The sequence below is a fragment of the Ipomoea triloba genome, chromosome 9 (assembly GCF_003576645.1).
Source record: "Ipomoea triloba cultivar NCNSP0323 chromosome 9, ASM357664v1".
Classification (NCBI taxonomy): Eukaryota; Viridiplantae; Streptophyta; class Magnoliopsida; order Solanales; family Convolvulaceae; genus Ipomoea; species Ipomoea triloba.
In genome coordinates, this window is record NC_044924.1 from 28,190,427 (window position 1) to 28,215,203 (window position 24,777).

Consider the following 24,777-nt stretch of genomic DNA (forward strand, 5'->3'; position numbering starts at 1 on the left):
TAAAGGAAAAATATATCATTCCCATATTCTTTGCAATCACTTCCTTGAATGGTGTGGCTAAATGCAATCCCAGATTATTTGCAATCACTTCCTTGAATGGTTTGTTTCCATAGTAATCTTATAATCTGTATCTCTCTTGTGATTGGTTGTTATTACCCTCCCTCAAACTGTGTCGAGGTTGGAGACATAGTTTGCTGCGAAGGCGAAGAAGAGTGGTCTTACATAAGGGCTTGGTAAAAATGACCGCAAGCTGGAGGGCATAGGAGACATGGCGAGTAATAAGTAGTCCCATTGCGACTCTCTCACGAAAAAAATGGTAGTCAAGTTCAATAATGTGTTTGCTTCGGGCATGAAAAACAGGATTAACAGTCATGTGTAATGCACTCAGATTATCACAGAAGAGTATAGGCGGACGAGCTTGAGGAATGTTAAGATCACGTAAGAGAAAACTGAGCCACGTTAGTTCAGCTGCTGTGTTAGCCATTGCACGATATTCAGCTTCAGTACTTGAACGTGAGATGGTTGGTTGTTTCTTTGCACATCAAGAAATAATATTATGTCCCAAAAATGTGCAAAAACCCGTGGTAGAGCGTCTAGTAGTAGGACAACCTGCCCAATCTGCATCAGAAAAGGCAAAAAGATCAAGTGTAGTGTTTCCAGTTAGATGCAGACCCAAAGTGAGAGAGCCTTTAACATAGCGTAAGATACGTCGAACCATTTTTATGCTAGCAACAGTCGGTGATTGCATGTATTGAGATACATAGTTAACACTGAAAGAAAGGTCCGGCCTTGTAAGTGTTAAATATTGTAATGCACCGACAATGCTACGATAAAAAGTAGGATCAGAGAAAGAAGTGTTATCATAAAGGCCCTTGGTTTTGGACTCCATAGGTGTATTCATTGGTTTGCAATCTAACATTTGAGCTTTGTCAAGAATAGTGCGTGCATAGTGAGTCTGAGAAAGGTGCAGAGTATTAGCAAACCGTTGAACCTCTATTCCAAGAAAATGATGTACAGGTCCAAGATCTTTCATTGCAAATTCAGAATGTAAAGTTGTGATAAAATCATCAAGTAATATCGAATTAGATCTTGTCAACAACATATCGTCAACATAAAGGAGTAAGACCAATGTGCCAGATGGAGAGTGCATAATAAATAAGGATGGATCAGCAAGACTACAAAAGAAACCAGTTTTGAGCAAAAAGGCACTAAACCGATCAAACCAAGCTCTTGGTGCCTGTTTAAGGCCATAGAGAGCTTTTTGAAGTTTACAGACATGAGATGGAAATTTTGGATTATGCATACCTGGTGGTTGCTCCATATAAATATCCTCAGTTATGTAACCATGAAGGAAAGCATTTTTAACATCAAGTTGACGAATGTCCCATTGGCGAACCATGGCTAAACTAAGAACTAAACGAATAGTACCTGGTTTGATGACTGGAGAAAATGTTTCAACATAGTCGATACCATCCACTTGGTGATACCCTTTTGCAACAAGTCAGGCTTTGAGCCTATCAAGTGTGCCATCAGCTTTTAATTTAGCTTTAAACACCCATTTTGATCCAATAACATTCATGTGAGAGTCTCTTGGAACTAAAGTCCATGTGAAATTTTGATGCAAAGCATCAAGTTCATCAAGCATGGCTTTTCGCCACCCATCATGTTGAAGGGCTGCTTTAACTAACCGTGGCTCACTTGGAATATCTCCACTGGTGAGAAGTAAAGCATATCGAGGATTCGGCTTGTAAATCCCATGTTTTGCTCTTATAGCCATAGTATGAGATGTTGACGAAATAGGGTCAGAAGGGGAGGCAAGAGGGATAGGAAGAGGTATTGAGGAAGACATATCATGTTCTTGTGGGGAAAACTCAAGGTCAATGTTGGTGGAAGTGTGATCATGGGACTGATTTGATGGCAATTCAGAGGACATAACTGGACTTGTAGGATCTGGTAAAGAAGGTGGCAAGCTTGAGATCGGGGTTGGAACAGGAATATGTATTAAGTCTATGGATGGAGATGGTGAGTTTATTGAGACAGGAGATGGAGAATCAAGAAATGGTAATATACTGGAAGATGACAAAGACCTTTTTGTATTGTAAGGGTACAAATTCTCATCAAACACAACATCCCTAGATACAAACATTCTATGGGTTTTAGGATCAAAACATTTATACCCTTTATGCCGATCACTGTATCCTACAAACACACAAGGAATGGTTTTAGGATCAAATTTACTCTTTTTGGTGTTCCATGTATATGGATAGCATCTTAAACCAAACACCCGTAAAATAGCATAGTTAGGATTAGCACTATGTAAATGAAAATAAGGACAATCAAAATTAAGAGAAGAAGAAGGCAAACGATTGATTAAAAAGGTTGCGGTGGTGAAGGCTTCGACCCATAGAAAAGTAGGTGCCCCACTGTGAAAGATCATAGTCATCCCGAGTTCTCTAATTGTGCGATGACGACGTTCCACAATGCCAGTTTGTTCCGGTGTATGTGGACACGAAACTTGATGAATGATTCCCTGTTGTTGAAAGTGTAAAGAAAGTCTTCTATTTACAAATTCACCACCACCATCAGAATGAAAAATTTTGATTTTTTTTTATCAAATTGACGTTGCACATAACTTTCAAAAGCTAAGTAAACATCAATAAAGTCAGACTTGGCATGAAGAGGAATTGTCCAAACATAATGTGAATAATCATCCACAAAACAAGCATAATATCGAAATTTACCAAGAGATAGAATAGGGGTTGGTCCCCAAATGTCATAATGAATTTTTTCAAAAACACCAGTACGGGAAGAAGAAGATGAACTAAAAGGTAATTTGCTAAGTTTGCCTAATTGGCAACTTTCACAAACACTGTCCACCTTGTTATTTGAACTAACATGAATTAAATTCTTAGTGCATAATAATTGAACAGTTGATTTTTGCGGATGTCTAAGACGCTGGTGCCACAGCTCTTCAGTCCCTGAGTTTTGTCTATTGGAAAAATGTGCTTCCTTTGGTTTGGATAAAACATAAAGATCGCCTTTACGTTGACCCACTATTATGGCTCGACCTGTTGCTCGTTCCTTAATGCAGAAAATTTTATCAGTAAATTCACAATTTAAAGGATATTGTGATGTTAACTGACTAATAGAGAGTAAATTACGAGTTAATTGGGGTACACGAAGGACATCACGGAGCAATAAATCATTATTACCATCAGAAACTACAACATCCCCAACAGCATCTATCTTTAGGTGAGAACCATCACCAATGAACACTGAATCATGACTAACATATTTTTTAATATTTTGTAACATACCTGAGTTTGCTGTCATATGATTTAAAGCTCCTGTGTCGGTTGTCCATTCGACATCTGGAATTGAAGTATCCATGGTAAGAGCAGCAAGAGCTTGAGGAAGGTCCTCATCATTTACTGATTGATTTGGTAGACTCCAACATATTTTGGCAATATGTCCAGGTCTTCCGCAAAGCTGACAGTGTTCGTTCTTGTACATTTCTCGTTTTGTACTTGTCATGCGCCGTTTACCAAGGGGGGTGGTGGCCGTGGAGTGTGATTGTTCGCTTTCTGCAACCGTTGTGGAACATTTCATGCATAATTTGAATGCTGAGAACTATTGTTAGTGGCTGAAAAACCTCTACCTTTTGAGGAGAATTGATTGTTGTAACAGTTGTTGTTGTTATAAGTATGTTGCTGGTTTTGGTGACGTTGTCCATAAAAAGCATATGATGGTGAGTCTATTGTTTCAACACATGTGTTTCGTTGCTCGAAACCCTGTAAGAGAGACACTGCTTCTGAATATGACGGCATGGGAGGTTTGAGCATTGCCGTTGTGAAAGATTCATATTTCTGTCCAAGATTGGCAAGTAAAGAGTATACTTTTGTTTTATCAGGTACTGGGTTCCCAATGGCTACAAGACTATCACAAATACTTTTGAACTTTCTTAAATATTCTGCCAAAGACTGATTTGATTCTTTTATGAGATATGTGAGTTGTTGTCGAAGAGTAAATTGACGTTCTTGTGAATCTTGAGCGTAGGCTTCTTTTAAGGCATCCCAAACTGATTGAGATGATTCAAGGTCAATAACCAAGCCTAATGCTTCTTCAGTGAGTGTTCCAATAATCCATCCACGTAAGAGATGATCTTCTTTGCGCCATCTGAGGTATTCATCTGAGAGCGTATTTGTGTCAGTGATTGAAGTGCTTGCTGTTGTAGTATTGTTTTTGTACATGGTTGGTTTCTTTATTTCACCAGTGAGAAGACCAACCATGTCTTGGCTTTCAGCAAGAGCAAGTAATTGCTCACGCCACAATGGGTAGTTTTCTGGGGTGAGTTTGAGAGTAACAAAGTTGGCAACATTCAAGGAAATTGTGGAAGGCATGATTTGCAGTATGGAATTGAACTCTCTTTTGTCTCACAAGAGGCTCTGATACCATAAAGAAAAAAAGAAACTTTGAATAAACTTTGTGAATGTAATTGTCTCTATTCAACGTGAGAAGAGAGCTCATTAGCTTAACATATATATAGGGATGTTTACTGAAGAAAATAATCTAATAAAGGAGAAAATAATACAATAAAGGAAAAATATATCATTCCCATATTCTTTGCAATCACTTCCTTGAATGGTTTGTTTCCATAGTAAACTTATAATCTGTATCTCTCTGTGATTGGTTGTTATTAGGCACTAGGCGCTACTCTACCACCGAACTAGCATCTAGCGACCAGGGCCTGATTTTGGACTGTGCAAGCTGGGCTAAGGGCCCCAAATTTTAGAGGGTGTAATATTTAATCTTTACCTAACTAGTCAAAACATTTAAAAATAACAAGTTTGCAATTAATTTTAAAAGATTCTAAATGGAGAAATGGTAAAAATGAAGTTTATTGTATTTTATACGTGAGATAAGAGGTTTGAATCTTGCTTGATGCCCCGCCTTTCGCACAACTTTACAGGGTTTTGGTAGGGCCTCCTTTATTTACAAGAACGTGACTACAAAAATCTAAAATCCGGCCCTGCTAGCGCCTACTGCAACCATGCTTGTAAGTAATGATTTTTTTGTGCGATTCACTAAACAAATTTAAAACAGCCCATTCTAGTGCACGTTGTGTGCACTAGATGTGGCCATTGGTGTAAACCTTTTTTTTACCACTCTATTTCTTTCTTTGTTTTTTTTTCCTTCACACTTGAAAGAACCTGCCAAAAAAAAAAAACAAACGAAGTTGCTCTAACATAGTATTGTAACCACGTTCAGTCTTTATCATTACCACCCATTCACAACATTTTCTTCACGTTTTTCCTATTCTATCAAATAATGCCTGTGCCTAATGCTCTCGTCTGTGCCCCATTTCCCTCTTCCATCAAGTTTGGGCAAGTTTACTTTGGTGTAGAAGTTGGCCAACCACGGATTCTTGAATTTTCCAAACTGACGGAGAACTCTGTCAAAAAAGTGTTGTCGGGAAACATTTCTAGGGAAAAAGCAATTAGTGACTTTTCTACCCTAATTTTGTGGATCAGATCCCCTTGACCGAGTTTTTGTTTATTCTTGCGTTAAACTTACTGCACGTGGCAATGAGCCCTTCTCTTCCTATCACAAATTTCTCCAAGTTGTGGCTGGCATGAAGGATGGCAGTTGTAGCTTGCAGTATATATACTGCCTCCTTCAGTCTTCATTATTCATTCAAATCCTGCATTCCATCTTCCTTCCTTCGCTAAAAGGTCTGAGCTTTATAAATATATATATATATATATATATATACGTTCTGTGTTCAACCTGTCGAAAGCATGCAATGTCCTTGGTCGCCTAAATGCTTTTAAGGAAGTGTTAGTCCATAACACGACACATCGTTATCCCTTTATTCGTTTTTGCAAATTCTTTGACAGCTTAAATTAACTTGTGTTTTATAAACACATATAGTTCATTCTTGTTTTTCCAGTTCGTGATTTCTCCACAAAAACCCAACAATTAAAAGCATTTAGCAAAAACAAGAATGTCTCACCAACCCAAACCCAACAACGATGTCACGTCGGTCAAACCTCTTACCAGTGGACTTAACTACAAGAGATGGGCTGCAAAGATCATCATGCTACTGGAAGGTCAAGATGTGGATTACATAATATATGCTGACTCTGAAGCTTGCATGCTGTCAACGGCCATTCCATCTGTAGCCACTCATGTTGTGCAACCTCAAGACAAAGACAAGCAAGTCACTGAGAAAGAAAAGGGAGCCTTCGAGGAAGATAACCAAGTTACTGTCGTGATCACTCCATCTGATCTAAAAACGTATGCTCCACAAACAGCTGCCATATCCCAACAGGTTAGTCCTAAATTTGAAAAGGATAATAAGATAGCCCGAGCCATTATCCTTCAGCACATGTCAAACTCGTTATTTGACATGTTTTCTAGCCATAAGTCTGCCAAAGTAATATGGGACTTATTGCGCCAAAAATATGCCACTGACAATGCCGGAAGAAGGAAGTATACTGTGGGGCGATGGATGGATTTCAAAATGGTAGACACAAAATCCATAGTCGAACAAGTGCATGAATACGAAAATCTAGTTGCTGATATGAATGCCGAAGGAGCAGAGGTAAATGATGTATTTCTAACTGATGCTCTTATTGAGAAGCTACGCTTGAGTCCTGGTTGGACTTCAAAAATAAAATGAAGCATTAGAGACGCAAGTGCACCCTACAACAGTTGGTCAACAACCTAAACATTGAAGAGGAAAACCGCATAATGCTTTGGTCTGTTGCTTTCCCTGACAATGCCAAAGCTAACGTTGTTGAAACAGGTGTTGGGGTTGAAAGGCCAAAAATTGGTGATCAAAATAGACACAATAAAAAGAACTTCAAGAATAAATCTAATAATTACCCGTCGAGGAGTGGCAAAATCCAGAAGAACGGAAAAGATGCTGGGTGCTTTGTTTGTGGAAAAAAGGGCCATCGAGCTGCTCAGTGCTACCACCGCAAAGGAATTGAACAAAGTGGGAGACCCATAAGAGTGGGTCCTGGACATAGGTGCGTCTCGCCATTTCTGCAACAACAAGGACATGTTCAAAATGTTTGAACCTATCACCGAAGGAGAACAAGTATTTATGGGAAACTCCAGCGTCTCCCAAGTAAGTGGTAGAGGGACAGTAGAACTTATGTTATATTCTGGGAAGCAGTTGATGCTTAAAAATGTGTTATACGTTCCTTCCCTTCGTAGAAACTTAATTTCCGGAGCCTTGTTAAACAGGGTCAGGATTAAGATGGTGTTTGAGTCTGACCGCCTGGTCATGACTCGTTATGGGAAATTTCTTGGGAAGGGATACTTACGTGGAGGGCTATTTGTGCTAGACGTTACTGTAATTAGGCTTTTTCCTCGTGAGGGTCGTACTGCGACCTCTATTTATGACTTTCTTTCAAATTGGCCTGTTATAGGCAATAATAATAATGGTTCTCCTTCTGCTTACATCTCTGTCTCTGTTAACATCTGGCATGGTAGATTAGGACATATTGGTACAAAGTACTTAAATAGACTGAAATGCATGAATTTATTACCAAACTTGTCTAGCGATTCGTACACTCAATGTGAAACATGCGCCGAAGCCAAATTTGCCAGAAAATCTTTCTCCTGTGTAAATCATCATACCACATCTGTGTTAGAACTTATTTATTCTGACTTAGCAGATTTTAAAAATACCGAAAGTAGAGGTGGGAAACGTTACTATATTACGTTTATTGATGATTTCTCTCGTTATACAAAATTATATCTTTTGAGATCAAAAGATGAAGCAGAGCAAAAATTTATGATTTTCAAAGAAGAAGTAGAAAACCAATTGGATAAAAAGATAAAAAGGCTTCGATCAGACAGAGGAGGAGAATATGAAGCGAATTCTCACAAAAGGTTGTGTGAGTCTTCAGGTATAATACATGAGGTAACTGCTCCTTACACACCCGAACAAAATGGCATAGCAGAAAGAAAGAATAGAACCCTTAAAGAGATGATTAATGCAATGCTAATCAACTTAGGTGCTCCAGACTCCTTGTGGGGGGAAGCTGTTATTACAGCTAACCACATCTTAAGTAGAGTTCCACATAAAGGGTTTGACAAAACCCCATATGAGTTGTGGAGAGGGCATACCCCTAACATAAAATACTTTAAAGTGTGGGGCTGTTTAGCAAAGGTAAGACTACCGTCCTTCAAAAGGCCCAATTTGGGACCTAAAACAATAGTTGTCATTTTTGTTGGGTATGCTGAGAACAGTGCTGCTTATAGATTCATGTGTTTAGAAAATCGCTCTATGTGTGAATCTAGAGATGTTATCTTCTTTGAACACTTATTTCCTTTAAAGAATTCACATGATTTATCTGTTGACAGAAGTCAAATCAATGATCTTATTGTATTTCCCAGTAGCACAAATGATGTTGATGAACTCAGAAGAAGCAAAAGGCCTAGAATTGAGAAAAACTTTGGTTCTGACTTTATAACATTTGTAACAGAGTTGAAAGACTTAAATGAGCTATGTGATCAGTTCATTTGTCAACTAGTGTTAGAAGAAGAACTAACGACCTTTGAAGAAGCCATGCGCTTGGTTGATTCCACATTGTGGAAGGAAGCAGTCAAAAGTGAGTTAGACTCAATACAGTCAAACTTCACTTGGGAATTGGTGAATCTACCCAAAGGGTGTAAACCAATTGGCTGCAAATGGATTTTCAGAAGGAAATTAAGGCCAGATGGGTCAATTGAAAGGTTCAAAGCAAGGCTAGTAGCCAAAGGCTACACTCAGAAGTTTGGTGAAGATTATTTTTATATATATTCACCAGTAACAAAAATTGAAACTATTCGTGTACTCTTTGCAGTAGCCTCTTTACACAGATTAATAGTCCACCAAATGGACGTCAAAACAGCATTTCTAAATGGTGATTTAGAAGAAGAAATCTATATGGATCAACCTCCTGGATATATAGAACCCGGCCAGGAAGGAAAGGTATGTAGACTCAAAAAATCTCTTTACGGCTTAAAACAAGCCCCAAAGCAGTGGTATGAAAAGTTTCACAAAACTCTAATAGACCTCGGTTACTCGGCTAACCGGTCAGATGCCTGCTTGTACACTAAAGAGATAGAGTCTGAAGTTGTGATTATATGCCTCTATGTAGATGATATGCTAATTTTTAGCTCAAATATTGAAACAATAAATGAGGCCAAGAGAACGCTCTGTGAAAAATTTGATATGAAAGATCTGGGTGAAGCCGATGTGATGCTCGGGATAAAAGTTACAAAAACCGAGGAGGGATATCTTCTATCCCAAAGTCACTATACAGAAAATCTTCTAAAGAAGTTCGACAGTTATGATGTAACCCCGGCTAAAACCCCTTATGATCCTAGTGTCAAATATTCAAAAAATGTTAAGGCTAGTGTGTCTCAAGAAAGATATGCAAAGATAATTGGGAGTCTAACGTTCTTAATGAACTACACTAGACTCGACATTGCATTCGCAGTGAACAAGCTAAGCTCAGTCGCTATACACACAACCCAAGTGCTCCACATTGGGATGCACTAGAAAGAGTACTCGGTACCTGAGGGGTACTATAGACTGGGGTCTTAACTATATAGGATTCCTGGCTGTGATGGAAGGGTTCTGTGATGCAAACTAGGTGAATGACAATGAAGATGTGAACTCCACCAGCGGATTTGTATTCACAATGTGTGGAGCCGCTGTGTCATGGAAATCAACCAAACAATCATGTATTGCTAGATCAACTATGGAAGCTGAGTTCAGAGCACTAGATCTAGAAAGCCAAGAGGCCGAGTGGCTAAGAAACTTATTGGCAGACCTGCCATTGTGGGGGAGTCCAACTCCTGCTGTACCAATACATTGTGACTCACAGACTGCGATCTGTGTTGCACAAAACAGTGTCTATAATGGGAAACGGAGACACATAACAGTCAGACATGAGTCTGTATGACAGCTAATGCTGAACGGGGTAATCACAATATAGTTTGTGAGATCTGAGAGGAATATTGCATATCCTCTCACAAAAGGCCTACATCGAAAGGCCATCCTTGAAACTTCAAGGGAGATGGGTCTACAACCCAATGAGGTAAGGAATTCATGATGGGCTCCACTCCCGTGGTCAAACGAAATCATAGAAAGACTTACAAATAAAGAAATAAGTGGTGAATATCTGCTCTGTAGCCGAAATAGGTGGTCTATGTTGAGATAGACCTGACAGAGCTAAGTCTATGCTGAGATAGACTAGACAGGGAAGTTCTAGTGTTTAAACCACGTAAAACTTGTGAGTTTAGAGCTAACCTGCACATTTAAGTTCAAAATTGATCTAATCGACGAGTTCAAGAAATAACTCACTCTCGGGTAGTAAAATTACTTAATGTAGCTACATGTCAGTTCAAGGTTTATACTCTGACGTGGAAAAGTTAACTCCTGTGACATAGTTCAGACCGTTGTTTGATCCACCTCTTTTTACCTTCAAATGTGTGGGGGATTGTTGGGAAACATTTACAGGGAAAAAGGAATTAGTGACTTTTCTCCCCTAATTTTGTGGATCAGATCCCCTTGACCGAGTTTTTGTTTATTCTTGCGTTAAACTTACTGCACGTGGCAGTGAGCCCTTCTCTTCCTATCACAAATTTCTCCAAGTTGTGGCTGGCATGAAGGATGGCAGTTGTAGCTTGCAGTATATATACTGCCTCCTTCAGTCTTCATTATTCATTCAAATCCTGCATTCCATCTTCCTTCCTTCGCTAAAAGGTCCGAGCTTTATAAATATATATATATATACGTTCTGTGTTCAACCTGTCGAAAGCATGCAATGTCCCTGGTCGCCTAAATGCTTTTAAGGAAGTGTTAGTCCATAACACGACACATCGTTATCCCTTTATTCGTTTTTGCAAATTCTTTGACAGCCTAAATTAACTTGTGTTTTATAAACACATATAGTTCATTCTTGTTTTTCCAGTTCGTGATTTCTCCACAAAAACCCAACAAGTGTCACTCTACTACCTCGTACATAATCAGAGGAGACTTTGTCATCCAGACATGCTCTCCTAATTTGCAATAATCTGGTAACTTATCCCACTCGTTTTCATATAGCTTTAAAATGGCACTCGAAAATGTAATTGAAAGACCAACAGATATATTAAGTGATGATTTGGCAGTTTTAGAGTATACTTTGTATAAGAATATAAGTATCTTAGTACACACATGAGTGTCTTCTTTTATCTTGTGAAGTTGATCTCTGTATGCTTTTAAGGCATGACTGTCAACATCGCCAAATCTTTTAGTACACTTCCTAAAAATATCCTAATAAGTAGTGGTTAGTTTGGCTCAACTGTTGGTGCATTGGCTTTGCCTAAAACATGATGCAAAAAAGTAAGTGTGATTGTTCTAGTGACTAATAATTTCACCTAGAAGAAAATAGAAACATAAATATAAAAAAAAAATAACGGTATAAATAATATTAAAGTAGAAAGAATATTTGTACAGATGACTTTGAAAATTACAAATGGAATGGACGTACGGTAGAAACTATAAATACCCGCTGCTATTTCTAGTTTCTTATAACACTCATACAAAATACTTTTTTTTTTAGTTTACTATCATTTACATCTTTATTGTTTGTTTTAAATTTTATGTTCCTGCCTTTTTAATGGGTTGTACCTAATTGCAAGGTATTTAATTTTTAACACATGATCTTGGTTTAGTATCATTTTGAAATAAATTAGTGAACATATATATCTACAGACAGCTCTACCTCAATCTAATTAGATCTTGAATGAGAGAAAGTATGTACAACTCCCAAACCCACAATTGAAGAAGAATGAGGAACCGCTAATTAGACAAGCATTATCCATGGTCACCCAGCACATACATGCTTCGATATAAGAAGGTAAGAACAACACTACTAAGGAACATAGTCTCGCATTGTTGTTCGACGTGTCAGGGAAGAACACTCCACCTAGTAATTGCATGATATGCAACCGAGTCATGCGTTCTATGTCTTCATCAGTTGAATGCTTTCTCAATAGTCGCGGATTTTGTAGATATGTCAGGATAAAAAAGGAGGTGCATGAAATTGAGTTATTGCTAGGCCTAATAATGTGGAAGAGGTCATGGCATATGTCACAGAACTCATCTTTTGTTTGCATTTAGAAACATCTTTGCTACTGCCATGCCATGAATGCACAATCCTAAGAGAATCTCCACATCTTGCAATGTGATGGTGACTCCCCAAATGGAAGTTGGAAAGAATATATATAATGGGTCTCTGGGCAACATCAGCCGAAATGTATCATTTCTAATCTAGCTAGACAATCCATCAAAGCTTGCTTGTTGAAGGTAAGTCATAACCCTATCATCAAATTCTTGCACGCAAATCCTCAAAATTTTCCCTTACAACAAAAAATCCTCAAAAAATCCTCATATTCTTTTAGGGAATCTTTCATTGATGCACAAACTGCACCATCCTTCACAAATCTTGCACCGAACTTTGTAGCAATTGAACACACCTTTAGATCATGCACAACATTGTAGCACCTTTATTATTTTTATTTTTATTTTATTATTGTTATTATTAGTATTATTATTATTATTATTAAAACTTAAGCCCATCCACAATCCAGTGTCGTCAAACTGCAAGTCCAAATCCCTACCCATTTGTTTTCCCCTACAACGATGACAAATAAGATGAGGAAGACGGTGGTAGCAAGAAGATGAGGAAGACGGCTATAGCAAAGAAGATGCGAAAGACGGCGATGACGATGAAGATGAAGATAACGGTGATGGCAAAGAAGACGACCATAGAGAAGAAGACACTATGGGTTAACTGGTTTCTTGACTAGGATATGTAGTGTTTTCCTTTCTTATTGCTGTTTTTTTTTTTTTTTGAAATAAAAAATCTATGATTTGTTGTGTATTAGAAACACTGTTCCATTTGGCTCTCTGTAAATTGCAAATGTAGAACTGGTGAAGCAGCAGAGGTGTTAGAGATTAGATCGAGATGACAAGGCTAAAATAGTAATTTAGTAATTTAATAAATATATCCAATCACCCATTCAGAAACCCTACACAACCCAACCTTTCATATTTTGGATGATTGACCCAATCAACCCTTTACCAACTATTTTTGGTCAAATCCAAGCCCCAGAACCCCTAAATTTGGTTATCCAAAATTTGTCAAATCAACTGAAAAATGACTAATTAGACATTTTTAAACACTCATTTGCTATAAAATTCTTGGACCTAAATTTTCAAATTTTCTCTCAAAAGAACACAAAAAATACCCTCAAATTCTTTTAGGAAATCTTCGGTTGATGCGCACACACAACACCATCATTGCACAAATCTTCCATTGAACTTCACAAACGGCAAGGTTGTCAAATTCCGAATTTTTTTTGCCTGAAACACATGTCAGTACAAACACAAGTGGAACTTTATTCTTGATACCTCCCTGACCCTTGACCACTTTGGCTACTTGGTTGTTGTTGCTGCATTTGTGAGAGTAGATCGGCATGCAGCAAACAGTAGTGCTGCTTAGCTTGATAGCACTCATTCTTATTTTTCCTCAGACTCAAAATCCTCTTGTCCTGCCCCATGAAATGTAGGCTGAAGCTGTTGATGGTGACCTGTAACCTCGGCCTGATCCAGAAGCCTATGGTGTACATGCTAGTATGAGGTTGGGAATTCATCTGAAGTAGTTGTAGTTCGTTGAAGTACTGTGGAACCATACATTACGGAGGCATTTGATGCAAGAAGCCGAGGGACGAAGAAGCCAACCAGAGATGACAAAGAAGTGGATATGGCTCCGTTGGTAGTAGAAGAAGAAATCGTATATTAATTAATTAATTCTACGTAGTGGTTCAATGTTTTGGACTGAGTGGTTGGACCATAGTGCTCAACGACGGTCTTATCTTCGCACAGGGCTCTAAGCTCTGATTTTGTAAGTCTATAACACATCACCAACTTGGTTTAATATATTGTAGTAGTTTTCACAATAAAAATTTTGATTTCAATTTATGGACTTTCCAGTAGTATATGAACTTTAATACTAGCATGACAGCATGGAGTTTTTTTTTTTTCTCAGTTTTTTGTTACAACTTGCTTTTGTCGTATGCTGTATGACTCCTGTGCAAGAATACATACGAGAAATGCAAGTTCTCGTATTTGTATTGCCTTTATTGTATTTTAGGTGAAAAAAATTAGAAATTTAAAAATTTTAAGTGGACTTGCATTTTTTACAACAAACTTTCAAACTAGTTTTTCCTTCTTTTGTCTAAATTTTAAAAGTTACCCGTCCATTCCTCATGAAATTTACCAATTTCAGTCAAAAACCCAAACACACCAGCAAATGCACACTCAACAATTTCAATTTTGATGCTAAATACAAAAAAATGCTGTGTATTAATTAGAAACACTGTTCAATACAAAAATACAAAAATGCTAACAATTTCAATTTCCTGTTAGAAAAAATGCTGCTATTTTGTAATACAAATGAGATACAACAAAAATACAAAAAAAAAAAAAAACAAAAAAAAAAAAACAAAGGAACAAAACTAAATCATTTGCTATTTTCAGGCGTGTAATCACTTTCCTATAAGCTTTAAATCTCTCTCAGAAAAAGCAACAAGGTTCCAGCTTTAATCTTATGGGATACAAGAAGATGACTGAAATTCTTAAGTTGCTTTGATTAAGAATTTCCTGTAGAACTGTAAGACTGTGAAATATCTTGGGGTCCTGCAAATTAATTGCATATAAATTGTTGTATCTTTCAGATGTCTCCCCAAAATATTTATATAAAATATTTTGACTGTTAGGAGAGGTTACATGGAAATTACCTGCAATTCAAAACTCCAACTTCCACAAAATATATCTTAAAAGATATATTAGTCCTGGAAAAAATAATTACATGAACCATATATAACATATACATTTTTCATAAGTTATGTACCTTCGTAGGTCCATACACCGCATGCGAAATTATTATAATATAATATATTGTAATATATTTATATATAAAATTATTAATCCAATGCATGCCATGCAAAAGGAATAAAATAATATATATATATANCAAAAATACAATTTTTGTTACTTATAAGAGAAAAAGTAATACATTTTCATAATAAGTAATGTTGACAAGTGTCTCTCACTTATAAGGGCAAATATAATACTTTTGAGTAAAAATGTAATACTTTTAAATCGAAATGTAAAAGTATTGTATTTTCCCTTAAAAGTATTACATTTACGCTAATAAGTAACAAAAATTTTATTCTGAATTAGTATTACATTTGAGCATATAAGTATGACATTTGTGCATATAAGTGTTACATTTGCATCGTGACCCTACCCGTCTCATACAAATTTTTGCCATATATATATATATATATATATATACATACACACACGCATGCATGAATTCAAAATTGTGAAGCAATGAATTATTCAAGGACTCGGCCAATAATTAACAATTCAAATGGCCGAATGGTAATTCAACGCATGTACTGAAGCATAATTAGTGAAGTAACAAAGTTCATCACTTCGCCCAATTTCATGAATTCGGCCACACCCATGGACTCGGCCATTCATGTGTACTCGGCTATAATCATAAATTCGGTCATTCATGTACTCGGCCAATTCACAATTCCGCCACATCCATATTTCCCAATTTATTTTCTACCAAACTAAAATAATATTTATAACTCCACGACTTCTAATATTATTTGAGCTTTCATGATAGTCCATCTGAAATATTAATCTCCATTACCATATAAATATCTAACAATCCTCCACTATTTATATAGTAAAAATTTAATATTGTACCAAGATATATCCAAAACTCATGCATAAATGAAAGTGTTTTAGAGATTGAATTTTCACATAGTATTATATGCGGCGATTCATCAATTCGGATTACAGTAATGGACGAACCTTGAATCACGCAGTCTTTGAAGAAATGTAGGTATAACACACATAAGTTTTACAATCATTACAACTCAAAGTAACTTAACACTATAAAGGCCATGTGTCCGTATCCACACCTCATGCTCACAGAGGCTAATCTTTTATATCATGCATGGCATTTTCTTCACGTTTTACCCATTCTATCAACTATTGTTTGTGCCTAATGCTCTAGTTTGTGCCCCTTTTCCCTCTTCCATCAATCTTGTACAAGTCTATTTTGGTGTTTAAGTTGGCCGCCAATAGCTGCTTGAATTTTCCAAATTGACTGAAAACTCTATCAAAAAGTGCCATTCTACCACCTCGATCATATATAATCAGAGGAGATTTTGTCATCGAGACGTGTTATCCTAATTTGCAATAATCTGGTAACTTATCCATCATATAGCAAAATAGACTTTGGTATATGCTATAATTTGCCTAGTTTTTCAAAGCCCTACCTAGCCTTGCCTATTTCCATCCAAAATTTTGTGGAGAGAAAACAGGTTCTAAAAAGTCAAAGTTGGCAACCACCGAACAAGCCTAATGTAGAAAAAAGAGAAGCGAACAATTCTATTCTATTTTTAAAAAATTATTTTAATTTCCATTACAAAAAAAAACATTTCCAGTTACTATCAATTTTACCAACCAATTGACCTAAATGCATCAATTTAACAATGACCTATTATTATTATTATTATTGTTGTTGTTGTTGTTGTTGTTGTTATTGTTATTATATATTATTGTTATTGTTATTATTACTACTACTACTATTACTATTACTATTATTACTACTATTACTACTACTATTATTACAACTATTAGGAAAATTTGCATTTTTCGTCCCTAAGTTATAAGGTAATTGTAGAATTTGTACTTAAGTATTGGTCATAGTCACTTTTTGTCCCTAAGTTATCATTGACGTTGCAATTTTCGTCCATTTACTAATAAACCATTATGGATGAAATTTGCAATTTTAGTATAACTCAAAGACGAAAAGTAAGTACGAAAATGACGAAAAGTGCAACGCTAATGATAATTTAGGGACGAAAAGTGAGCATGATCAGCACTCATGTACGAATTCTACAATTATCCTATGAAAAGTATAATTTTTCCCTTATTATTGTTGTTGTTATAATATGCTACTTTGGAGGATTGCAGAAGATATGGTAAGATTCGCAACCTAAATAGACGAATCAAAAGTGAATTGAAGGCCATTGTACATGCATTCAATATGAAACTTTAATTTAGCATTTGCAAGTTAAAATTAATTGAGTGCTCAATTTGATATAATTGTCAGGATCTTAAAGAGCTTCCAATTGATGGTTCCTTATAAGTATTTGCATGAAGTAGATCATCCAATCGCTCTTGAAAGTTTGACCTCTTTGAAATCTTTAGATTTATGAGGATGTTGTTATCTTCAAAGGTTTACCCTTCATTCTTTCTCATCTTCCTAATTCAAAAATTATCAAATTGGATGATTGGCAAATTCACTACCACAACTTCCTCATAGTAAAAACTGTCATTAAAAAAAATAGTAGATATACTAAGCTTCAAAAGACTTTAAAAGTTGTATATTCCCAATTGCATAAGTTTGGTTGAGCCTATTATTATTATTATTAGGAAAAATTGTATTTTTCGTCCTAAGTTATAATGTAATTGTAGAATTTGTACCTAAGTATTGGTCATACTCACTTTTCGTCCCTAATTTATTATTGACGTTGCAATTTTCGTCCATTTACTAATAAAACATTATGGATGAAATTTGCAATTTTAGTATCTCAGGGACAAAAAGTATATACGAAAATGATGAAAAGTGCAACACTAATGATAACTTAGAGACGAAAAGTGAGCATGATCAACACTCACATACGAATTCTACAATTACCCTATAATTTAGGGATGAAAAGTGCAATTTTCCCTTATTATTATTGTTGTTTTTGTTATAAAATGCTACTTTGAAAAAGAAAATTCCCACCACCCATCCTTTGTAAGATTGCACAAGATATTGTAAGATTCAAAACCTAAATAGAGGGAATAAAAAAGGTATAGTTGGAAATTAAAAAGAAATGAAAAAAAAAATATTCTGCGTGCTTAGCAATCTTACGTGGATCTTGGAATAATTGGGAAGATGATGAATTAAGATAGATCAAGTCAATGTACCAAAACTGAAAAAGGTGTAGTGGGAAAAAGACCATTTCAATACTCATTAATGCTCATTAAAGAATTGAAATTGAAGTCAATGGCTCCATGGGACAACATGTATTTGATTATTGCATTTTCTAAGCTTTAGGCAAGCTGCCTTCTTCTTCATCCTTTGCTAGTTTACTACACCGGCTTTTGTAGCTCTTTAAATCTTTAGTTAATAGCTCGTAAGGCATTCTGCTAGAAAATCTAGATAGATAGTATACTCAATTTCAATTATGGCATCATCATCATCTTCTTCTTCATATGCTTTTACATATGATGTTTTCTTGAGTTTTAGAGGTGAGACACGAGGATCTTTTTCTGATCATCTCTATGCAGATTTGAAGCGGGGTGGGATTAACACTTTTCGAGATGATGAATCGATTCGAAGAGGCGAGGATATTTCTAATGAGCTGTCTAAGGCCATAGAGGAGTCAAGGATATCTATCATCGTATTCTCCAAAGACTATGCCGGATCTAGATGGTGTCTAGATGAGCTCGTGAAGATCATGGAATGTAAACAGAAGTTGAACCAAGTTGTTTATCCTATATTTTACGATGTTGATCCTTCGGAAGTTCGAAAACAGACTGGCATGTTTGGTGATGCATTGACCCTACATAGTGAACGATTTGGGGATCAAAAAGTTAATGAGTGGAAAGTTGCACTCATTGCAGCTGCTAATTTGTCTGGATGGGATTTACAAACCGTGAAAAATGGGTAATCCTAACTCTCTTAAATTTTCTTCTATATTTGGATATTTGTCACAATCTAACACACTTACTCATATAGTAAATTCATATTTATGGTAATTTTTTAAATAAAAAATTTAAAAATAATTGGAGAAGAATCTGCATCTGCTTTTAATTAATTTTTGCTTGTAGGTTCTGAACATAAATCTGTATTTGAAAATCGAATTTTCTGTAGAATTTGATTTGTATCCATGGATCAATAATGAGCTGTTTTCTTGTATTGACAGTGTTCTATATTTTAAAGATGGAAATTTCTTTCATACTTTTAGCCTATAAGTATGCATGAATTATACACTCACATCTTAATTTTGTGCTTTTTTCCCTTTTTTTTTCTTTTAAATATATGCCAGGTATGAGTCAAAGTTCATTGAGGCAATTACTAAAGATGTGCTAGGGGTGCTGAATTTTGTGCCCATGAATGTTGCAAAACATCCCGTTGGAATTAATTCTCGTGTTCAAGATATACTTGATTTATTGCAAACTCAAACAAATGATAGTGTTCGAATGATTGGAATTTTTGGCATGGGTGGTGTGGGAAAATCAACCCTTGCTAAGGCCATATACAATCATTTGATCATGAGTTGTCACGAGTTTGAAGGTAGTTGCTTTGTTGCAAAAATTAGACAAGAAGTTTCTAATAAGGGGCACAAAGGCCTAGTTGGTTTACAAGAAATGCTTCTTCGCAAAACACTCAAGAGAAAGATGTTTGAAATTGATAACGTTGATGAAGGAATAAGTTTAATCAAAAGAACATTGCAATCAAAAAAGGTTCTTATTGTTCTTGATGACATAGACCACATAACTCAACTAGAATCATTAGCAGGACAACGGAATTGGTTTGGTTCAGGTAGTACAATTATACTAACAACTAGAGATGTTCACCTGTTGAATGACCTTGGAACACAAGAGAAGTACATGGTTAAAACATTAAGCATTGATGATTCGTTGCAACTCTTATGTTGGCATGCTTTTGGAGTTCCTGTACCATTAGAGGAGTATAATGAATTATCCAAAAGGATAGCAAGTTATAGTGGCGGACTTCCATTAGCACTTACAATTATAGGTTCTCATTTGCGTGGAAGATCTGTGCAAGAGTGGTTCGAAGATGCTGAGAAGTTAAGAAGTAATCCTCATGAAGATGTTCAAAAAATGCTTAAAATAAGTTATGATGCACTTGATGATGATACTAAGAACATCTTTCTTGATATTGCTTGTTTTTTTGTTGGGCATGACAAAAAGGACACTGCTATGATATTGAAAGCTTGTGGTTTTCATGCTAAAAGTGGAATAAGAAGTTTGATAGAAAGATGTTTGTTAGCAATACATGGTGGTGGAGAATCTGACAGGCTTGAGATGCATGATTTAGTACGGGATATGGGAAGAGAAATTGTTCGAAAGGAATCTCCAAAACATCCTGGCCAACGAAGTAGATTGATTGAGCGGAATGATGTCTTTGATGTTCTTGAAGGCAACAAGGTAAACCATTTCTTTTCTCTATGAGTCATTAATCTAGCTAATTCATTTGCTAGTAATATTTAGTTTTATTAAAGATTTTAAAAGATCTAAAATATTGCAATATAAAATTCTTTATTTTTAGGGCACGGAAGCAATTGAAGGGGTGCTTGTAAATTCAGAAGTCCTAAAGAATGTGGTTTTGAATACCAAAGTATTCACAAGGATGGTAAAGGTAAGAATACTTATAATGGATGGTGTGCTTCTTAAAGGATCTTTTAAATATTTGCCCAATACGCTTAGGCTATTTAGATTGCATAACTGTCAATTGAGCCGCATATCATCTGATTTTCGCTTTGAGAAACTTGCTGAGTTAGACTTGGAAGGTAGCAATATCGAAGAATTTCAACCCAACATGCAGGTTAGTATGCCTAATGTTTCTTTTAACTTTACATATTTCCTAAGAACTTTGACTAGAAAAATAGAAAAACTAATTAAATCTTCTACTACTGTATTTCACCAGCATTTTAGGTGCTTGAAGATCTTAAAGTTTGATAGGTGTAAACAACTTAAGAAAATGCCGGACTTCACCGGGGCAGAGAATCTCAAGACATTATCATTCAAATCTTGTTTGAATTTGGTAAAGGTGCACCCATCGATTGGAGTTTTGAAAAAACTTGTTAAGCTAGATCTCATGGAATGCATGAAAGTGAAGGAGCTTCCAAATAACATTTGCAATTTAAAATCACTCGAGATTTTAAGTTTGCGCGGTTGCGAAAAGCTGAAGGAGCTTCCAATTGAATTGGGAAAATTAGAGCAACTAATAGAATTAGATGCTTATGGAACTGCAGTCTCACATATACCCTTTTCTTTGGGATGTTTGAGAAATCTACAGACATTGTACATGTGGTCACACAACAAGGGGTTAGTACAATCAAAATCAAAACCTCAACTTCTTCAACTTTTCTCAAGAAGAAATCCTAGTGATCCAGGTGGTTTTGTTCCACCTTCATTTGTGAATTTATGCTCCTTGAAACATCTAATTGTGTCTTACAACTATCTGGGTGAGGTAGATCTTGGGACCTCTCTTGGGAATCTAAGCTCATTGGAAAATTTAGATTTATCAGGAAGATGCTATCTTCAAAGCTTACCTTTCGGCCTTTCTCATCTTTCCAATTTGACAAGGCTCTATTTGAACAATTGGCGAAATCTTAAAGCACTTCAAGACCTTCCTCCTAATTTGAATCTACTCTCCGCAGAAAATTGTGTGTCATTGGAAAAAATAGCAGATATATCAAACTTGAGACAACTTAGAGAGTTGAACTTTGAGAATTGCAAAAGTTTGGTTGAGCTTCCAGGGGTGGGGAGTCTTGAATTCTTACAATGTCTTGCAATAGCAAACTGCAGTGCTTTGAGTATTCCTTTGATTGAAAATTGGTACAAGGTTAGTTATATATATGTTATGTTCTCTCCCATGATCCATCTCTCACTTTAATTGGTATTAATTGGCATACTGTAATCCATAATGTAGGCACGTTGTGAAGGTGATAATCTCAAGATTTGGGTTCAAGTCATTAGATATGTAAGTTGCAGTATTCCAACACTTTTGAGGATGATTATGAACTCCTTGATAGTGTTAGACATATCTCTTTGATGCTAAAATATGACAAATTATACCATTGATCAGGGTCTACCTTGCATTGTAAACTCTGGTCCAAAAATAACCTTCATATTATGTGTCAGCAATTATCAAGTTATTTGTTTATATGTACAGAAATGTAGGTACATAATGTGTTAAATGAAGGTACAAATTTGTTGTATCACGATTTACAATGCAATATGAACCATATTCCATAGTATAACAATTGCTATAATATCCTATGAGACTATCTCTCACAGAAAAACGGGTCAAGTCTTTCATATGCATTACACTTTTCCCTCTTAAGTTACAATTTTTTTATAAGTAACTTTTCAACTCCTAATATTAAATTTTGATTTAAAAAGTATCAAATTTTTTCCCAGAAGTATTATGTATTACATTTTCTAGCATAAGCCATATTGAACCGACCCGTTTCACACGAGACTCGATCACCCTCTTTGATTTGGTGTTGTGTTATATTGTAGGTAAGTTCTGTAAGTTGCAGAATTCCAACAGATTTAAGGCAGTATGGGTTCGAAATGTTGTTCCCACTCTTGAACGATGATCACATTAATGGAGTTGGTGTTAGTGTGAGAAGCAAAAGCAGTGGGGCTTGGATTGTAAAGGAACCTCCTCAAACTCAATATATTGGGATCAAAGAATATGAGGAAATTGAATTTGAGATCCCAACAAGGATTGAACAAGTAATGGAGGTGTATGCACATTTCCATGGTGTGCAGAAGATACTTTGTGTAGTTGAAATACATAGAAACAGAGATGGAGAAGTGAGGTTCTTCCCATCCAACAGGGGATGGATTGCTGCTGCATCTTAATTTACCCACTCACCATCTTCAATTACGCCTGTTAGAGTAGATAGGAATACTATAGTTATACTTTTGTTTTGAAAACACTGAAAGAGTTGTATATATACCCAATTGCAATAGTTTGGTTGAGCTTCCAAGATTAGAGAGTCTTGAATCTTTATAAATAGATGGAGACAAGATTGAGCAATGGCAGAGGAGGGAAGAAATTGGGGGAAGTTTTTAAAGGGTGCGAAGTTTTCAAAATATCCATGGTTTAAACAGTTGTTAACATTATTATATCACAAAAGGACTAAATTGGCTAAAGTTAGAAAGATTGAAGGATCAGTTTTGTTCAAATTGAAAACCAAGGACTACATTACATATCCGCTACTAATTGAGAGACTAAAAATGTGATTTCTCCTATTATTTAGTACTCTCTTTGTTTTTATTTGTCTGGTTCAATTAACATTGACACTTTCAAATCCTAGCCTTAATTTGGCTAAGAAACATAGTCTTATCTTGTTGTTCGAAGTGTCGGGGAATAACACTCCACCTTGTAATTGCATGATATACAGTTGGACCATGTAGGTGTTGCACGGCTTCATTAGTCGAATGCTCTGTTAGTTTTGTAGACATGTCAAGATCAAATGAGAGATGTTGGAAATTGAGTTACTACTGAGTCTAATGTCAACGAGGTGATGACATATGGCACATCACTCATCATTTGTCCGCATTTGGAAACCTCGTCACTCATGCCTTCAAGGTGGGCAGTCCTAATTAATAAGATCGAGAATCTCCCAATCTTGCAATGGGATGGCGACTTCCCCAAATGGAAGTTCGAAACAATGGGCCTCTAGGCACCATCTCTCCACCATGCAATGATCAAAGCCCGTATCATTTCCCATGACAACCCATTAAAGTCTGCTGGTTAATTGAATATAATAGCCACAACCCGACTATCGTCAAATTCTTGCATCTAAATCCTCAAATCCTCCTCTCAGAAAAAAAATCTTCAAATTCTTTTAGGGAATTGAATCTTCCACCGTACCGATGAACACACACTGCACCATCCTTGCATTCAACCACTTCACCAACATTTGAGACACATAAATTAATCACAGCTAAACAAACCATCCACTCAAGTCTCCTTTCTTCATCATTGCCACCATCACCATATGGCAGGATGCCATTGCGTTGAGTTTCAAGTCTCCTTTCTTCCACTGGCTTTGAGGGTCAAAGCTTTAACACTTATATATTATAAATACTTATAGTCAGAGGCCAAATATATAATATTTGGACCATTTAAATTATACAATTAACAAATTCATCAATTTCTAACACATTATTTGGCCGAATTATACACGACCCCAGTCAATCCAATGGGCTTCAAAATTTTAATATCCACATCGTGTTATTTCATCATCACTTCTCACTAACCCTTTGCTATGTTTGCTGAGAGCTCAACTAGATCTGGTCGCAGTTCACCACGTACAATTATTGCTTCTCAAAGCTTTAACACACGCTTCCTGAATGGCAGCATTGCCTTCACCTGCATTTCCAACTTTCTCCAAACCATCTCTAGCCATCCTACTTAATTGTGCTATGCATAACCCTCACCTGCATTAATCAAACAAAAATTTCTTGAATTGGATTAATTAATAATGTTCAGAATCATAATAATGCTTCCATAATCCCTCAATGATTATGCCAAATTTATTATGTTTTAACTTACCAAGTGTTCTAGTTTTCATGCTAAAGGCATGAATCCTCTTTTGGTCATTATCATTACAAAGGTGCAGCGGACCGGGTAATACAAAAACAAAATACTTTTTTCTATTTTAATATTATTTACTTCTTTATTGTATTGGTTATTAATTTTGTGTTCTTGTTTCTTCTAAGAGTGGTGCTTATTCAGCCATATTTAATTTTTAACACAAGGTCCTGGATTAGTACAATTTCTTTTTTCTTTTTTTTTTTTTTTTTTTTTTTTT

The 24,777-nt window shown here is 36.0% G+C and overlaps 1 protein-coding gene across 1 annotated transcript; it reads left to right on the top strand.

Moving 5' to 3' along the window:
* Positions 1-18,378: 18,378 nt before the first annotated feature.
* On the top strand, positions 18,379-22,816 carry LOC116029870 (TMV resistance protein N-like). Its single transcript, XM_031271914.1, has 6 exons — positions 18,379-18,860; positions 19,243-20,368; positions 20,490-20,765; positions 20,868-21,788; positions 21,876-21,926; positions 22,469-22,816. Exons 1-6 carry the CDS (start codon positions 18,379-18,381, stop codon positions 22,814-22,816), a joined length of 3,204 nt encoding a protein of 1,067 aa, XP_031127774.1.
* The last annotated feature ends 1,961 nt before the right edge of the window (positions 22,817-24,777 follow it).